The 19,403-nt window shown below is 42.0% G+C and overlaps 1 protein-coding gene across 1 annotated transcript; it reads right to left on the bottom strand.

Annotated features, from left to right (window-relative positions):
• Positions 1-13,896: 13,896 nt before the first annotated feature.
• On the bottom strand, positions 13,897-15,571 carry bhlha9 (basic helix-loop-helix family, member a9). The gene has a single exon (XM_035626015.2). It carries the CDS (start codon positions 15,391-15,393, stop codon positions 14,521-14,523), a length of 873 nt encoding a protein of 290 aa, XP_035481908.2. The 5' UTR covers positions 15,394-15,571; the 3' UTR covers positions 13,897-14,520.
• Between the last annotated feature and the right edge of the window lie 3,832 nt (positions 15,572-19,403).

The raw sequence follows: 19,403 nt of genomic DNA, 5'->3' as shown, positions 1-19,403 counted from the left end.
ATGTTCAACACATACAGTGCAGAAGCAGTAGGACACATATTTTTTTTGTTCTCATTCTACCCTCCATATGAATATAATCGCCCTCCAGTCTTCCATGTAATTGGGGTATTTATTTCGATATACTCATATAGAACTATAAGTGGTTTACTTTTACTGTAGCTGAATTTAAGAAGTATTCCAAAAAATGTGCAACCTGCTGCTCCAACCAGTAAAAAAAATCCTACTTTTCAGCAAAGGTTTTCAGGTCCTTCGATGTCTCAGAAATGCCAGGCATACTCAAGACAATGAAGAAGAACACACAAGAGTGAGGAGGGATTCTCATGAATGTCGCTCAAGATGTAAGGCAGCAAAACTGTGCATAAGTTCTGGAGGTGAGAAGTTTAAAGATTAGTTTTCCTTTAACCAGTTCAAGTTAGTAATAAGAAATCGATTTTGACTGCTGAAATTATTTAAAATGATAAAAAGTAAAAGAGGAATGGTCTTATGGCTAAGATCAGTTGAGCCACAATCAAGTATTGGAGCAGTACTTGAAAGTTAACCAATGATTTATTTTGGAATGTTTTTAACAATTGACCCTTTTTGAGAGGGCCAAGACAGCCGAGTCTGTCTGATGTGCTGCCAACATTGTAACACTGATCATTATCAACACCTCCTTGCTGACTGGAACAATGTACTGTAAAAAGTTGAATATACATCTGCTTTCCACCCACAATGTTTACAATGTGTTTATGTCAGGTTTCAGATATAACCACAGCATTTAAACAGTCCTTATCAGAATAATCAATGACTGATTGATTCCTAATTATATTTGATTTAGTTTTGCTTCATCTGTTTCATGAACTGCTCAAGGTTCCGACAAACAGTGGCAGAATGTGTCCTGATTGTATGCATTGTGAACAATATCTTGCTGGTGCTGAACATAATCATGCTGGCACCAATGTGTCCTTGCTGTGACCAGTATCTTGTGGAAGCTATCGAATATAATGACAGAGACGACCAGTGTCATGTCGACGATATCTAGTATGATGACGCAGATGCGTATGTGTGTGGACAATCAAACATTTGACATCTCACGCTGCCTGTTTCGTAGATAGCGGGTACAAACGAACTGTACACCCATATGCACTCTGAATCGTCTCTGTGCTTTGACCCACACCGCGGAATAAACGTCTCCCGCTGAAACTGCCCATCGGCTGCTTCGACTTGTCTTTCTGCAAACCTCCTGAAACTCCTTACAATCTGTTTCATGAACCGCTCACGGTTCAGACGAACAAGGGAGACCACACAGGTTGTTAGGCTTAAAGAAATATAAATGTATTCATTCAATGGTTAAATGTAAGCAAATAGCTCATAACTAAAATGTTTCATCTGTTTTAGCAGTAGTGTAGTGAGTGCATGAGTGTTGATATGTGTAATGTGAGTGTCCAAATAAAAAAGAAACAAAAGCACCCAAACCAAACATGCACCACAAAACCGAGAACCCTCCTGGATTGGAGGAGAGAGAGAGAGAGAGAGAGAGAGAACTGATATCTCCAGCCCTCTATAAAGACGGCTAATCACGGAGGTAGATTTGGGACAGGACGCACCTCTGCCACTCTGCCTCTGCTTCCTGCATGGGGACAGACACAGGTTGAAAACAGAGCGCCACCAACAGAGTGGGAGGGGCCATCACAATCTGTCACCGTACTGCTGTCAGTCATAGAGCATTCTGAGTGTACCCCAGTGGTTTTGAATCTGCTGAAACAAAGAATTTCTCATACGTTCCAAAAGGGGTCAATTCTTGGAGTTTTGCATTTTGATTTCAACAGGCTCCCACTTAGCGACATAATAATAATAAAGAATGTCATCAATCATATGCAGATGACACAGTTGCATATTTCTCTGTCTTATAAGGATCTTAGTTTTAACTGGTAAAATGCTAGATGTTGTGCACTCAGCTCTGTTAGATTACTGGATTACATAAACAAACAACAGGAAGGCTCCAGATCATTCACAATCCTCAGACCAACGAATTGCTTCAGTGTTTGTATCACTTCATTGGCTCCAAGTGTATTATAATTCCACTTAAAGTCTTTAATCACTGAATGCTTTGGCTCACGACTGTATATCTGTCCTGCACACTGACTACATCCTCTCACTTCCCTCCAGCGCTGGCAGTCCTCCATGCTGTTTGTCATATTATAAAACTGCTCAGATATTTGACAAAACGTAGGCGCTAAGAGATCATCTGGAGCAGATGCCTACACAATGTGACATATTTCTACTTCTGGACTACACAGATAGTTAAAAGACCAAATATTAAAATAACTTAGTGTATGCTCAGGTGAGATAAGGCTGACGTGCTGACGTACTGCGGTAACACAGTGTGTCACCCCCGGTTGTTGTTGCTTCTGTGAACTGTGCTTATCCACCGCTCCTCCTCGTCTCTCTTTAACTCTGCGGTTTCCTCTAACTAGTGGGACAACTATCCGCTCCACTCTCCCTTGTTTAGTCTAAACACTCACAACTCTCTCCCTCAACAACTCTTCCATTCATACAAAAGTTAGTCATGAAGTGACCAGCTGTATTTATCTATGAAGCCAGATGAAACTAATCTGGTAGACAAACGTCAGGACTGTCTTAAAGACAAAGGCCTTAATGGCATAATTTCTTACTTCTAAATTCAGACAAAACCGAGGTCATTGTACTCGGCCCTAAACACCTCAGAGAACAATATCTGAGCATATAATTACCTTATATGGCATAACCTTGGCTCCAGCTCTACGGTGAGGAACCTTGGAGTTATTTTTGACCAGGGCATGACCTTTGACTAGAATGCTGCATCACAAGTTCTGACAGGAACTAGAAAAAGGGATAAGATTTCTCTATTGGCTTCCTGTAAAATTCAAAATAGAATTCAAAATCCTGCTCCTCACCTACAAAGCCCTTAATAAGCTCATAATTCCATATTTATCCCAATAGATCACTTTGCTCTGTAACCTCAGGACTACTTGTGGTTCCCAGAGTCTGTGAGAGTAGAATGGAAGGCAGAGCCTTCAGCCACCAGGCTCTTCTCCTCTGGAACCAGCTCCCAGTCTGGGTCAGGGAGGCAGACACCCTCTCTACATTTAAAACCTTCCTCTTTGATTAAGCTTATAGTTGGAGCTGTTCAGGTGTTTACTGAACCATTTATTTGTTATGCAGCTAGACTGCTGGGGGAACTTACATCATGGGCATCTCTCGCCCTCTCCCCCCATGTCTTTACACTACATGTATCTAACTCTGTTTTCTTTCTCCCCTAGTGTATCTCTGTCTCCACAGCTGCAGGATCCAAACCCATTATTATTAGAAGTATTACTACTATTATTATTATTAATAATAATAATATCATTACATTTATAAGTGTCAGTATTATTTCCTTAATTATAAGTATCAGTCTGGTAGACTTTAAAGTTGTACAGCTGTTCTCTCACTCTTCTCTCCCCCTGTCTCTTCTCTCCCCCCCTTTCTGCCCACCTATCATCTCTCCCTCATTTCTCTCCTCAGCCCAACCGGTCGAGACAGATGACCGCCCACAACTGAGTTCAGTTCTGTCAGAGATTTCTTCCTGTTAAAAGGGAGTTTTTTCTCCTCCACAGTCGCCAGGTGCTTGCTCATTGTGGGATTTGTTGGGTTTTCCCTGTAATATTGTAATATTGACCTCACTATGTAAAGTGCCTTGAGACAACATATGTGTTGATTTGGCCCTATACAAATTGAATTGAAAATTGAATATGCTGACACATACAGTATGGTCAGAGTCAGAAAATGCCTGTCATTCTCTAGAATGATGTAGACAAGTAATGTAATGTATTTCGTTTGAAGGAATTGTCATAGCAACCATGTTTCCATAGTTGCAAATGAGTCACTCCTGCCTTCAAGTATTTCCATGGTAGGTGTGATGGCTGCTCCAACAGCCACACACTGAACCACAAAACATTGTGGTAAAACTTCCTTTGTTTTGGTTACTTATTGATTTAGCACCACGCACAAAATGCACAAACATAAAATAACCACACACAAATGTTAGTTGGCAATTTGAACATACATTTATCTATTTGGAGTGCACACATTTAGTCAACTTTCTTTGTCATTTTTGTTGAGCTTTTCAGTAATTTAAGGTATTTAATTTGGTATGAAGTAATGCAGTTTTCTTTAAGTTACCAGTTCCAGGGGCTCCTGCTTGAGTTGCCTGGCTGGTCATCCAAAAGGATTCTCACCTGCATTCAACCAGCATAAATACAGATTGTTGCCAATTGGACCGTACCATATTGTTCTTGCATCATGGGGAGGGGCTATATTTCTATTTAGTTAATTTCTGATTCATATCTTCTTCACTAATTGTGTTTTTGATAATTAATTCTGTAGTTTTCTTAATTTTATGTTCAGTATAACTACACTGACATGTTTCTTGTTGTTAATTTGAATAATTGCATTTAGGTTGGTTCCCCTCGTGTATCTAAATGGCCTGATCGCCCACTATATATGTTCCCCTCACCTCTTAGTTTGGGAGGTCAGTTAGTGCTACTCAGTTCTCTTTGTTGAGTTTTGAGTTTAGTTCTGTTTTGTTAACCTAATTTATGGGCCCAATATTTTTGTCTCAAGCCTTTTTGGCATTTGTTTATTTTTGCAAATAAAATGGAAAAAATGTTTTTTCAAGAAACCACCTGTGTCTCTCTGCCTTGACGGCTTGGTCCCTGTCAGTGACACCTTGTAATCTGGGGTTTCCTAACAGCGTAGTGGAGTGAGTAATGAGGAGGCAAAGTGCAGTAACCTGTCAGTCATTCTCTTGTATCTCACCTCACTGGTGAGCTCTGCCACAGCAGATTTTATCATACTGGGAGTGTTTTGTATTGTTGCACTCTTCAATGGATTTACCTAGCAAAATGTCCCATCACTTTTTCTCCACAGTGAGTTTGAAGTCATAGCTTATTTAGTCATGTTTTTAGCCAGAGTTCATGGTAAATCTGTAATTAAGATAATGGAGACAACCGGACAGCCTTGTGCAAGAGAGAAGTGAGAAGATTACTGTGTGTGTTTTGTCAGTATCTTTTGGAGGGTGTGTGGTTGTCACTGCTCTTGCATTCAATTGAACATTTTCTCATCACTCAACGCTCTACAGTAAGAACTCTAATGTAAAGCGCAGTGAGTTTTCTTCTTAAGAAAAGTGCTACAGGAATCAAATTCCATTTCTCTGCCTTAAAACTGTTCCTCGTGGGAGTTTGCTGCAGTTAGCTGTTGCCTTGCTGTCACACTAAATTGACAAATGCCTTGCTGTAGGTTTCACATTATAAAGAGCAGCACTGCCTCCTCCACTGAGCTAAACACTCAATATATTATCACAATCACCATTAATATCATTTTTTTTTCTCAGCCTTTACACTTGGTTGAACTGTAAAGTTGCAAACTTGTACCTTCTTTGCACAAACAGCTGCACCAAAACACAGCAGCTTATCCACAGGAGTCCTCTGAGAAAGGACAGAGTAAATCCACACCAGTTTGCCTATTTGCTTTAATTACTCTTCCCTTCACAGTATCCATCTATGTCTACTCTCACCCCCTGCTTGCTTTTTCGGAGGATGTGTGGGGGGACAGCTGGAGCTGTCAGTCGGCAGTCCAGACAACAGAGCTAATTTGTATTGTCTCCCTTTCTGTGCTGCCTGCCACACGTTGTTCACCACAGACAAGACAGAAAAACTTGCTGCTGTCTGTATTCACCAAAATACCTTTTCTCTCCTCGATCCTACATTTCTGCTCTGCTCTATACCTACAGTACTGTCATTCTTCTTCTTTCTCAATTCGAGAGCAGCATTAAGCCCGAATTATGACTTGCACCATCCTCCAAATTCCTGTCAGAACTAACACTCGTAATTGGTTTCACATCACACTATCACTGCTTAGCAGAGTCTGCGGACATCAGTCTTCTCCAACTTCATAGGCTACACTTCTCTTTTTCACCTTCACTGTCATGATCTCCTCCTCCAGCTTGGCTGCCTCACCACCCAGAAAAATGAATTGTAATATTCCTGCTAGCGACAGAATGTGGCAAAAAGCTTTTTTTTTGGCGTGAATTTGTCTGTCACTTCCATTTTCCCCTCTTCTTTTGTTGCTTCCTCATTCAGATGCAAATTCAGCAAAACAATTCACTGAGAACATATATTTTCCATGAAAACCAGCCTCTATCTTCTCAGCTTGCCCCTGTACATTCATGCATCCCACTTTGCTTTTGTCGAGATGCCACACACATCCTCTGCACATGGTTCTTCCTCCCATAAAGCTGCTGGCGACTTCTGCTCCTTCCTTCTATCCTCCTCTGACCCCACTGATCCTACATAATAACTGATATTCTCTTTCTTTTGTCTTCTAATTTGAGGCCAAGAAATCCTCTATTTGTCATCATGAGAGCAGTTCCTCTCTTGACCTCATCCAGCACTGCAGACTGTCTGTTTGACAGAATTTGTTGGGTGACTTCATTTCCAAATGGCTAACCTCTGAGGCGCTCAGTCAAGTTTTTGTGCAGCAGTTAGGCCTTCTTGAGCAAGCATTGAATGTGGTGGGGGATCTTAGCAGATGACTTGTTTAGAGGGTGCTCCAACAGTCTTTGTACAAATTGCTCAAGGACTAAAACAATTGGGAAATAGCTTAAATTCTTCAAAAGACACCGTTATCTTATTAATCTGATAATATCACTGCATCTCAGCTTACTTTATTGTGAACTGAATTAATCTACTTTGTCCAACACACAGCAGCTAATCTGCTATGAATTTTGCAATCATTATATTAAATTATAGTTTTGAAGCAATTGTATTTTATTGATGAAAATCTAGGTGCGGTCTGACCAATGTCCTACAGATAAAAAGCCACAAAAAGATGCTACTGACCTGTTTAGGGTGTTGTGGCAGAGGGTTAGTAGCAATAGATAAATCACTGATTTATTGATTGATAGATCCTACTTCACTATAGCGTGTCATAACCAAACCCCCACCTCATGCACTTCTGGAAAAAAATGTCACGTCACTGGAGACGCCTGGAGTCACTCCCACTCACATCCCCACTGCTGCCCCTCAACTCAGCTATCACATCCCACAAGTTGCTCTACCATTGTTAATGATGACAACACCAAACCATTCTTTTCCGATCAACATACATCAATGGTTGCACCTCTGCTGGCTGTGCTGACATCTGCAGCTGGTTCCCTGCCAACCACATCAATCTCAACATATTTCTTCCCTATTCTGCAAATCTTAACTTTTGCAAAACCTGTTGGTCTCAATGACAACACCACACAGTCTATTGCTCCTACTACCAAGAATCTTGATGTGAATTCACACAATTCAACCACAATCACCACCATCTTTTAGTGTCCAAATTCTAGTCATCACTTTATGTTTGTACCACTACAACTCTCTGCTGGCTGGGCTCCCAGCAGAGCTTTCTCCAGCCTCCACAACTCATGGAGTCCGAAGGCCTGTCTCATTTTCATCCACACTAAGTTCTTCTGTTGATCTGTGTAGCGAACCGGAAGTCTCCTCAATATTGAGCTCTTATAATAAATACTTCTGCTTAAGACATCCACGGTTTCGTCTTCCTGAATCAGCATCCACTCCATCAATTATTCCATTTTAGCTGAGTCTGGCAAACAGGACTCTAAATTATTACATTTCATCCAGCACCAATATATTCAGCACACACTACAAGAGAACTGTTAACATTGAATCAGACCATGGCCAAAAGCAAGATGAGGTATGTGTGAAGAATAATTGCTACATGAATTTTCAATGCTAAAGCCAAAGGCTGTAAAAATTCTATTTTTGAGCCATAAACATTTGTTTTCCACATAATATCATATCACACAACCCTTTCTTTATGTGATGGGAGTGAGGTTTTTTTGGAGAATGGCTCAGAGGCTTAGATGATTGATATTAAAATGTCTGATACATTGCAGTTATATCAAACTAGAATGGAATTTTTAGACAAATCACGAGGCCCCCGGTCAGACACTACATCTCTGGGAAATCCATGAAGCCGAAAAACCTGAGACAACATGACCTCCGCTGTTTACTTGGCGGAGGGAATCTTGTGCAGTGGGATAAAGTTGACTTCAGTCATGACTGTGGTGTTATCTTTCAGCAGGAGGCATAAGGGGACAGGAAGCGGACTTAGGAGACCAAAGGGAGGCCAATGTGAGGTCTTGTTCCGAGCACAAATACTGCAGGCGGCGACGTACTCTTTAATCTCCCTCTCCATCGCAGGCCACCAAAACCGCTGTTTAGCCACAAACAGGGTCCGGCGGACACCATGATGACAAGAGATCAGAGATGTAAGCGCCCAGTGAATCACCTGTGAGCGAAGGGACTCAGGAACAAACAGACGAATATGGGGACACCCTTGCGGGGTCTGAATACCAGCAGTTGCCTCGGATACTTTCTTTTCAATCTTCCAGGTGACTGCACCAACAAAACAGGAAGCGGGCAGAATGGGAGTGGAAGCCTTAGGGACTGGGTTAGGATCAAACTGTCTGGAGAGTGCATCAGGCTTAGCATTCTTGGCACCAGGGCGATAAGACAGAACAAAAATGAAGCGATTAAAGAAGGTAGCCCACCTTGCTAGGCGAGAGTTGAGGAGTTTGGCTGACTTGATATATTCCAGATTTTTGTGATCCGTCCAGACTAGAAACGGCTGCTATGTGCCCTCCAACCAGTGTCTCCACTCCTCCAGTGCCACCTTTACCGCTAGCAGTTCACAGTTACCCACATCTTAGTTGCTCTCAGCAGGTGAAAGTTTCTTAAAGAGGAAGGCGTAGGGTTGTAGTCGCCAATCTTTGAGAGACTTTTGGGAGAGTTCAGCCCCGATGCCCACATTCGAGGCATCCACCTGAACCACGAACTTGAGTGTCGGATCAGGGTGAACCAGGATGGGGGCTGAAGTGAAGCTCTTCTTAAGTCTGTTAAATGCAGTTCCTGCTTGAGGAGACCAAGAGAAGGGTACATGAGCTGAGGTAAGAGCATGGGGTGGGGTAGCAGTGACACTAAAGTTTCGGATAAACTTTCTATAAAAATTAGCAAATCCCAAGAAACCTTTGGACTTGCCTAGGACTATGGGGCGTAGGCCAGTCGGCCACAGCACTGACCTTGCTTGGGTCCATTTGTATGCTAGCTGGTGAGACAACATAACCAAGGAAGGAAACAGTGTCAACATGAAATTCACATTTCTCAGCTGTCATAAATAGATCATTCTGTCGCAAACATTCGAGCGCCTGCCGCACATGCTGCATATGAGAAGTTTCATCTGGGGAAAAGATCAAAATGTCATCAAGGTAAACAAACACAAACTTGTCCAGCATGTCACGTAACACTTCATTAACCAGACATTGGAATACTGCTGGAGCATTAGTTAGTCCAAATGGCATGAGCAGATATTCATAATGTCCACTGGAGGTGTTAAAATCAGTCTTCCATTCATCCCCCTGCGTTAGCTTCCAGAGGAGTTGGGAGCTGCTCACGTTCAAGCTTGAGTTCAGCAACTAGGCGAATGTCCATGAAGCTTTCATTTGCTCGTGAATCAACCAAAGCGTGAAGAGAATGACGCTGGGAATGCACCAACACTTGTACAGTTGTGAGTGGATGGGAGGAAACCTAAAGTTCTTAGGGACTATTTGGCTCACCAATGTCCTCCCTTTCACTGGTGAGCTCTGTCTTTTACTGGACAGCATCTCAGTAAATGTCCCAATTCTCCACAGTAGAAACACCTCCCTCCCTAAAACAGTGCTGCTGTTCCTCAGTACTTAGTTTGGCTCGACCCACCTGCATGAGTTGCTCCGACGAGGCAGGTGATGCTGTGGGTTGACTGGGCTGGTCAATAGGGTGGATGTAATGGCCTGGAGGCAAAGAGCGAGGCTGCTAACACTGCTGGTGGGAGGGCCGAACTGCAGCAGATCTTCTCTCTCGCTCCCTTCTCTCTCGCTCCCTTTCTGACCTCCATCCTCTTGGCAAATCAGACATAGAGGCGACAGCAAAAATATATGATCCTTGTAATGAGGCTTCATGTGCATGTGAGGATCTGTTCTGCTCAGTTTGCATAATGATACTGAATATATATGTACATTAAACCATGAACATCAAAGTGGAAACGCACAAAATTTGGGTATAAATATTAAAGGTACACAACAGCCAATTCAGCCATTTTGATTTGCCCCTTTTAAGCTGTTTGCCAAGTTTCATGAGATTCTAACCACCCCAAGTCCCTCAAACACACATTCGTATTTGATGGCGAACTATAGGTCGCCATGGCAACACCGTTTAACACATGTTCAAACGTTTCATAATATAACATCATCAACGTCTCACAACATTACTGCCTAATTTTTAGGTGGATCTGCCACATATGGCCAAGTTATAACAGTCTGATGTTTCATGGCGGCACATCAGAGTTCGCCGACACGCCTTGGGGAGGGCGTTTGACGAAAAGTCACAGATTTCTATTACGAGCAAGATTACGAGATTACGAGCAACTTCCTCTTTCATGGCGAATGATCAGAATTCGCCACGCCATCACGGCCACGCCCTCTGACGACAAGTCAGGATTTGAAGAAGGTCATGTGAAATCTGTAGGAGGAGTTCGTTAAAATATAGGGTGTGAAAATGGCAAAAACAGTGCCAAAATGTCGATTTCAAATCAAAATGGCCGACTTCCAGTTGAGATTAGCACCTGCCTCCAATGAAATTTTAAGTGTGTTTACGACATGATAAATGTTTGTGCCAGTTTTCATCCATGTAGATGAAACCTGAACGAGGGGCTCAATTTTAGCAAATTTGTAGTTGGCGTTGTCGAGGCCTTTTTGCCATGCACATCCTTGAGATTAATTTTAGGCAAATTACATCCGATATCTGGCCAGTTGGCAAATTTTGGGGAGCGCACATTCACATTTAGGCAGTCAAAAATGAGGGCAATGCGCAAAGAGAACAATAATAATAATAATCCTTGCAAATACAAGAGGGCCTTCGCCAGCCTCCTGCTGGTCAGCGCTCGGGCCCTAATAATCCTTACAAATACAAGAGGCCCTTCGCCAGCCTCCTCCTGGTCGGCGCCTAATAATCCTTACAAATACAAGAGGGCCTTCGCCAGCCTAACGCTGGTCGGCACTCGGGGCCTAATAATAAACAGGGCAAATACAAAAGGGCCTTCGCCAGGATCCTGCTGGTCGGCGCTCAGGCCCTAATAACTAGAGCATGTCTTGTCAAGCAGGCCTTCGCTCACATGTTGCAAGTCGGGGCATGATGCGGATTTCACATCCCGCGTCCTCGTACGTGCATCATGTAAATCGGATGATGTTTGTCACATGAGACATACTTTCTCATGTGACATAGTTGACACGTAACATACTTGACAGTGTATTTATTTCTACACTGTCAACTATCAACTGTTGATAGTTGACAGTGTAGAAATACATAGAAAATGTAGGGAAAGACAGAGAGAGAAGAAATGCATGGTTGGATGTATTTGTTGCATACACACACACACACACGAACACACTGTAATTCCGTTCAAAGGAAAAGTAGAGTTTTTCAGAATAAACTTCTGTGGGTAACTCAACAGGTCCGTGTCATTTGATTTAATGTCCTGCCACAGTCTCACAGAAAATGTGAGACATACAATATAATGTGTTTGTGCATGTTACGGGAACAAACGAAGTCTGTCACATCACGCCCTCTGGCATCCTCACTTCTGTCTCCTTCATCCGTGACGTCATATCAATAGATATCAGTATGTGTGTGTGTGTGTGTGTGTGTGTGTGTGTGTGTGTGTGTGCGTGCGTGTGCGTGTGTGTGCGTGCGTGTGTGTGTGCTTGGGGAGAAGAGGGGTGGGCACAGTATGTAGAGCATCAACATGCATCTTCACTCTGAAGTCTGACTCATCCCTATATATCAACCGAACACACCCTCCTGTCTCGGCATCATTTCTCTCATGTTTTCTTGTTTTCTTTTTTGGCAGCAGAGGGTGTCAAAGGAGTGAGACAGTCTGAAAAAAAAACCAAAGATGCATCACTGACAGGCTTACATCGGAGAAGTGAGGTAAGTCCTCAAGTTAGTGACAACTGAACATAAAAAAGTTGACCTGTTAAAGCACAGAGACTGTACACAGTTGTGGGATTGTCACTCTGCACTGTATAATCTCTCATTGTCAAATACTTTCTTTTGATAAATAGCCTGCTCTTCTTCTGTTTAGTACATTGAAGCCACAAACATATTCAGTTTGTCGTCATATTTGAAATAAAAAATACATTTAAAAACGAAAATCCTTTAAATCTAAGATGAGAAATCAGATGAGCTTGTTAAATTTCTGATAATCGAGTAATTGATTAATTGTTTCTACATTATACAGTGCAGCAGTTTAAGTTTAAGTTTTGGACTTGTTGTGCAATATTCACCATAAATTTGTTGCAGGTCACTTTAAAAAAAATTGTTTACTTAGTTACTTTATTAGAAAAACAACTGAAATAAAAAGATATCTGGTGTTTGTCAGCATATTCTAGTTCACAGTGAAAATACTTCTTAATCTGTTCTATTCTGCCATTTCATTTTCAGCTTTTTCGTTAGGTAACAACAACAACAACAACAAAAAATTCCCTCGTGAAATAAAACAGCAAAAAGAACTAGAAAATCGACGTAGTGTCAGTAGCATTGCAGCCCTCTTTCACTCCTGGAGTCTCTTGAGAACCCAGACGAATAGATACATTTACTGTTGCGAGTGGATATCTGCATTTGTGCCAAAAGAGGAGAAGAGAGAGACATGCCGTCACTGAGAGCTGTCAGCTGCATTCACCTGTGAGTCAAGGTTTTCCAGTGATTCACGTCTGTGCAGAAGCTGAACGACAGTCTCAAAGCGCAGTCACTATCCTGCTATGTCTTAACACCTATCCTCCCTCTTCCTATTATTCCACTCCTCCTCTCCATTCATCTCTTTGTCTGTATTCCCTTTCCTTCCTGCCTGCTAATTGTTGTTGTACCACACCATTTATTTCTACACTCAGCCTGCAGTGCTTCTTAGTGGGCCGGCTCTTTTCAGCAGCATCTTGAGGCCCTTGTTAGGAGACCTCCAGGATGTTCAAAAATACCCTCTCCCACACCCAATTTCACCTGCGGGCCAGTGCAGCCCGACAGGGGATTTTCACCGCACTGATGACGGGGCATACTCTTCCTTCCTGAGCCCACATAAATCTGTCGGGGGGCTGCGTCCTATAGTCTAATATTAAACCTGTTTTCCATGGCATGCTGCTCAGCAGGGGAGGGAGAGCTGTTATTGACTAACTCCTCTCCAGGAGGAGAGGTCACGGTGAGAATTAGTTTGTCTGGATGTACAGCTGACCTATCTGACGGACAGACCTTCTTGACGGACCACTGACCCATCGCTAGGAGTGATCTCATTTGCTGTTGTTGCGGCACAGTAGGTTTAAGCAAAGTGTGCTTCTGTGCAGAAAGCAAAAAATCATCCAGAAAAGCATAGTGTGCATGATACACTACACACACTTCTCATATCCTCAATGCTCACAATTTTTACCTCACATAGCAAAACCAATGTCAGTCTTGTCTTTCCAGCTACTGCCCCGTGCTTTTATTTTGTGTTAATAAGACCTTTACTTTTCTTCTCCCAACAACAATGACAAGAAGGGACTTGTAAGGACATTTTTACCAATGAGTGAAGGACCTCTGTCATCTCATACTCAAAAAGGTTGAGGCTTCTCACCTCAGGCTATAATCAAACATGTAGACACACACACACACACACACACACACACACACTCCCTCTCACACACACAACATCAACAACAACAACAAAGTGTTGTGGAAGTCTTGAAAACCAAATAAATGTGCAGCAAACATTTTTATCACAGGAATCATATAATTTTAACATTTAATTCTGAAGTTTAGAAAATGATGTACAAGCTCTTTACAATTTTAAAAACAGCCATGCCTTTTTTTATGCCATACAGAGAATAAATACATTTACAAATGTTGAACTTCGTCTTATGATTGTAATCATATTTCATTTACTTGAAATTATAGTAAAGACACAATAACGTAACAGTAAAGCAGACATGTAGGATCACTATTGGTTACTACTACTGGTCTACTTTTTATGGTATCACACAGTAATGTTCAATAATTCAGCCTTTGTAGCTTTAACAACTAGAAAACAGTTGTGTTGGTCAATTATCTACAGCAGATAGCGTAACATTCTTTAAGTTTAACATTTTGAATTGTGAAATACATTTGCCATTATTTACGACATTCTGCAGTCTAGATTGCCATTGCACTCTTATTCATATCTGTCAGTAACATTTATATGACTCTGCTCTACCATAAGAGAGTGTCCTTGTAATACTGAGCTGATCGCAACAGCAGAAAGCTCAAAAGACCTCATGTCACTTTTCTCCCTGAGATCATTTAACAGTCCACTGGTGTTGTCAGCAGTCTTCAGGGCTCACAGTGGTGGATGTACCTGTTAAAGTACGTCAGAGCACAGAGAGACGCCGTGCTCCAGCTCCTGCTTGTAGCTCACCTGCCATGGAAACCCCAGAGCGGGAGGCGGTTCAACAAAAGTGTCAATGTAACCCTCAGTACAGGAGGTCCACATCCCCGGCTGGTACCCCAACCCCTCGCCCACCTGAGGGTATCGTAGAGGACTGGGCGGGTGGTTGTGGGGGCTGCTGCAGTGTCCATGTGAGGCATAAAGCTGACCCTCAGTGGGATAGCAAGGATAGTGTGGTGACGGGGGACATGATGACACAGTGTTATCCATGTAGACGTGTGGCTCCGTGGGCAGCCTTTGCACATGAGGCCCTTGTTGTGGCTGCATCTGGTGAGAGATGGACGCGTGCCAGGGGATGTAACGCTGATGCTCCAGACGAGGAACCGTTACCCTGGTTTGTTCTGCTCGAGAGGCTCCCGTCCCAGCTGACCCCACTGTTGCCTTGTTGCACTCCAGGTGCGTACAGGGCTTGCAGGGAGGGTTGGAGCTCAGGAATACGGAGAGAGCTGATATGCGGTTAATGGCCCTCTGCAGCGTGGCGATCTTTGAGAGCCGTTTGCCACTGAGGTCATGGTTCAGAGCAACGCGCAGGGCATTGAAGGCCTGGTTGTAGTCCATGATGCGTTTTCGCTCACGGACATTGGCAGCCATTCGCCGAGCTTTGGAGCGGACTGGTCGATTGCGCTTCTTGGTCTGGCCTTCCTCCAGGTCACTTGGGCTGCTGGTTGAGCTCTCACTGTCTTGGAAAGATCCCTTGGGACTTCCCTCATCCTCTCCTTGGTCCAGAACACTGAGCTCCAGCTCCTCCTCAGAGAATTCTGAACCTGCAACACTGCTGCAGCTCATTCTGTCAATAACAGTGGAGACTAGACAAGTCTGAGTAAAGTCCCCGTACTTGTAATGTAGTTGAAGTGAAGAGTGTTTGCAGTCTGCGATCGCTCCCTCAGTGTTTGTCTTTGTGGGGCTGTCGGTATTCGCTGCTGTGCCGACAGCCCAGGTATTCTCCTCCTCTGACTCCTCTGGTGCCTTGTGATTACTTGTACCTCGACAAGACAGGTTGGCCTGCTTTTAAAAGCTCTTGAAGTCACATGGCACAGTCACCTTTGAGGAATGGTGCACTCTCTCTCTCCCACTGAAGGTTTATGGGCGCCCTCCAGGCAAATGGCACTGTCACCTCCTCCTCCTACTCTGACTCTTCCTCACATCTCTTACAGGATCTTACAGAGCAGTTTCAACATTGCACCAGTGTACACACATAAGCAAAGCACACTGATTATTTGGAAAAAGCTGCTAATTTGACACTTCCTATAACACCTTTATAGAGGAATTTATTTTCACTCATAAAATGATGATACAACTCCAGTTTGGGAGTCACTTGGTCAATTTGCTGGAGTTCTAATTCCCTCCATTACAAAGGATGCCACTGTATCAGCCACTCCGAGGGAATGACCACCGACATTCTCTCTGCACCATGTATATCTCTTTTCTTTTAACCATCATTAGTAATGAACAAATGTTCATCTACACCTGTGTTCCATAACTGTTTATCTCAGGGACATAAGTGACAAATTGCATCATCCAAGTGGCCTGATCTATTGTACGCATTTCTCCTTTTCTCAGGTCTGGGAAGAGAGAACCTCTTTATCCACTGCAGGTTAGATTTGTCCTTGCAATTAGCTGTCTCTAGAGTGGCCATTCTCCCTCTCTCCCTGTCTCTCTCCGCTCAGGTTTAAGGGCCATGTAATTTAGAGTAGCTTCCCTGGAACCCATCCCCATAAATCAGGCCTGGGCAGCACCTGAGGACAAGAGTAGACAGAGCCTTAAACTTCAAAGAGGGGGAAAAAACAAGGGCAAAAATTTTACAATTAGAGCCTGCAATTACTGCTGGCCTAGGCTATCGATCTTACATAGTCTTATGCTAGTAAAGCTGTGGTTTCTTTGTTTTTTTAGATAAAAATGTGCCTTTTTAAAAATCACTTCAATCCTTTTCTTATTTATAAGTAAGCTGATGAATTACATGGAATTCTCTAATTGGAGTCTGGAGTTGGAAACTGGAGTTGGAGAAAAACATACATCCACATGAAGGATCTTTGTATCAGCTATTGGAGTGGACAGTGAAAGGTGATTGCACTGACCTTTAGCTAGGCTTCTGGCCAAGTGCAGCGGGTCAGGTAACTAAAGGGTAGGGCCTCAGACACTGAACTGGGGGTCTTTGAGAAGCATTGCTTCCTTCCTGCCCTCTTCTTTTTATTATATGTGTTGCGGCTCTGAGACGCCAACCTTTAAAAACAATTGCAGCCCAGAATTTCAGTCCTTTAAGTACAGCTATTGATTTGAGGTGGGAAAATTCAGTCTGGTCTTTCTACTGTTGTGTCCAGGAGATCAACATAGACTGGATTATTCACTGATTCTAAAGTTTTTTATTTGTATACCCCCACATATAAACTAATATATAACTATATACTATATATATATATATAAATGCAAATGTTTAGATACCTCCCGAGGTTTTGTACAATCTATTATTGCTAAACATTTAGTGCCTAATGAACATATTTGATTTATTTCTGCAGAATAATCTCTATTAAATGCTGTGCATTTATAATTATGTAAGTAATAGATTTAAATTATTTTTGCTTTGAAACTGGAAGACCTGAACCCCAAAGCCATTCATAAGTCAAACTTGCATACCACACTATGCTTGTGTTTTCTGAATTTTAAAACTTGCCAAAACCATTTAATCCACTAAGATTTGCTATGAATCTTTGTTAATTAAAAAAGCTGAATTATTACAATATTTCATGGTAGTTAATATTCAAAAACTCCAGTTGTAACCTGAATATGATACAGTTTATATGTGTATCGAATATTCCAAAGATTTGCTAAGGTGTACTATCTTATAGTGGTTAAGGCAGTCAAACCACAATGATGATGTTTAAGCATTCGCTTATTTTATTTTATTTTTTTTGCATTTCACCTATGCTCCATTCTTAGGGAGTCATAAAATAACATCTTAATTACCTTACCTTATAAATAACCCTGCTGATCTACTGCATACCTTTAAAGCTAAAACTGTTTGAAATGTTCAGCCCACACTGCTCAGCTCGGTGGAGTACCCAGGCTCTATCACAAGCTGTGATTTATGGCTTCACAAACATGTCAGATTTACTGCTGTGGTGTAAAGAGCATGACGACTACAGCTTCGGACTCTCCCCGTCCATTCATTTTTGACATATGACAAGACACCAGTAATTATCAGCCGCCAGGAATAAATCACAAGATTTTATCACGCTGCTCGCCATGCCCTTGACGGAATAACCATTTTCAAGCGAGGGGAACATGTCCAACGCCCCTAAACCTTAGATTTGTAAATCTCCAGCTCAAACCCCCATAATGACTGGTTGTTAGCCATTTGTTATTAGAGGACTGTGTGCCAAACATTATAGATGTTTCCAAAGGGGTAGTTAGGGGTAATAAGCGAGTAAGGTCCGGGTTCGCTAACCTTGGCTTTGCAGTGGTATGTTAATGCATGTTTTTGGTGTCTGTCATGGAATTATCTCCCCTTAATAAAAATCTTCCAGTTAAAAAAAGAAAGGGTTGCACTTATCTATGTCCCTCCACTATTCGTCAGAGCACAATCCCTTAAGAACAGTTAATGTCTGAAAAATCAATGTTAGAAAGTGTAAAATGACAATCTGTGGTCATTTCATGGCAGTCAGGTTATTTGTTGTAGTCTAGTCTCTTTCATTGCACAAACAATGCATTGTTTCCCCAGTGAGCATGTAAGATATTATTTATTTTTCGATTGAAAAATGCATTTCCTACAACCAGAAATGTCACAGTGGCCTCATCCTTTCGGGTTCTCGGTGAAATATATGCTATCATGAAAGCCAGTTTAGGAGAAAGTACTTTTACTACTTTTTTTAATCAAACGCAAATTTGCTGTATCACTTTGTTCAACTACTCTCCAGAATTCCGATGTCTTCAGTGAAAGTAAAAATGCAGAAAAATGCACTTCAAGTATCAGAGTAAAACTACATGTTGGGCAGAATGGCCCTTTTAGAGTTGTGTATTAGAGTATGTATTCTTTTATCAGAATATTGTTATTAATACATAAAAAATGAAGGCAGCATTTGAATATCACAGCTGGTTAAGATGCAGGAAAATTGATCCGCTGTTCTAATCATCCGTCAGCATGTACCTCAGAGACATATTTGAGTGAGGCACACTGCTGAAGTTATGGTGACATGGTGAGAGAGTGTCTGCATTAGAGATCCAGTCCAACGTATTCCAAAAAAAACTTGCCCAGAGCGATCATACTGACACAACAATTGTGAATCATTCTGTCTGAAATGACTTGCACTTACGTGTAGCTGGTTGCTGTAATCCCTGTCAGAGTGCAAGGCAGCTATAAAATCTTAGTTGTTGGCTTGAAACAATGCCCCGGGTATTTCAGCAGGCAACGCTCGGCATCGAAAGTGTTATTCACAGAATATCTGTCACAGCGTTGGTTATTAATCACAGAGGTGCATTGAGGTGTATTCTGCAACATTAGAGATGTTTCCAGGATAGTTGCTAAGAAGAAGAAGAACATATCGTGATTAAGGCCTACTAATACTACATGTTGTCATCAGGTATCACCTGCTTGATGAAGCAAATACATCCTGGTGTCATATACCAGGATATATTTTGCCAGAAAAAAAGACACAGTTGAACATCTTTAATTCTTTTTTTTAAAAATTCAGATTAATCTAGATACTATTTATTAATCAAGTTGGTATTTTTTGATATGATCATATCTGAATTTGTTTTTGTTGGTTTTTTATGTTAACTCTGCCTTTATGGTAATAGTAACC

This window comes from Scophthalmus maximus, chromosome 2 (genome assembly GCF_022379125.1).
Source record: "Scophthalmus maximus strain ysfricsl-2021 chromosome 2, ASM2237912v1, whole genome shotgun sequence".
Lineage (NCBI taxonomy): Eukaryota > Metazoa > Chordata > Actinopteri > Pleuronectiformes > Scophthalmidae > Scophthalmus > Scophthalmus maximus.
This window is presented reverse-complemented; position numbering and strand designations above follow the sequence as displayed.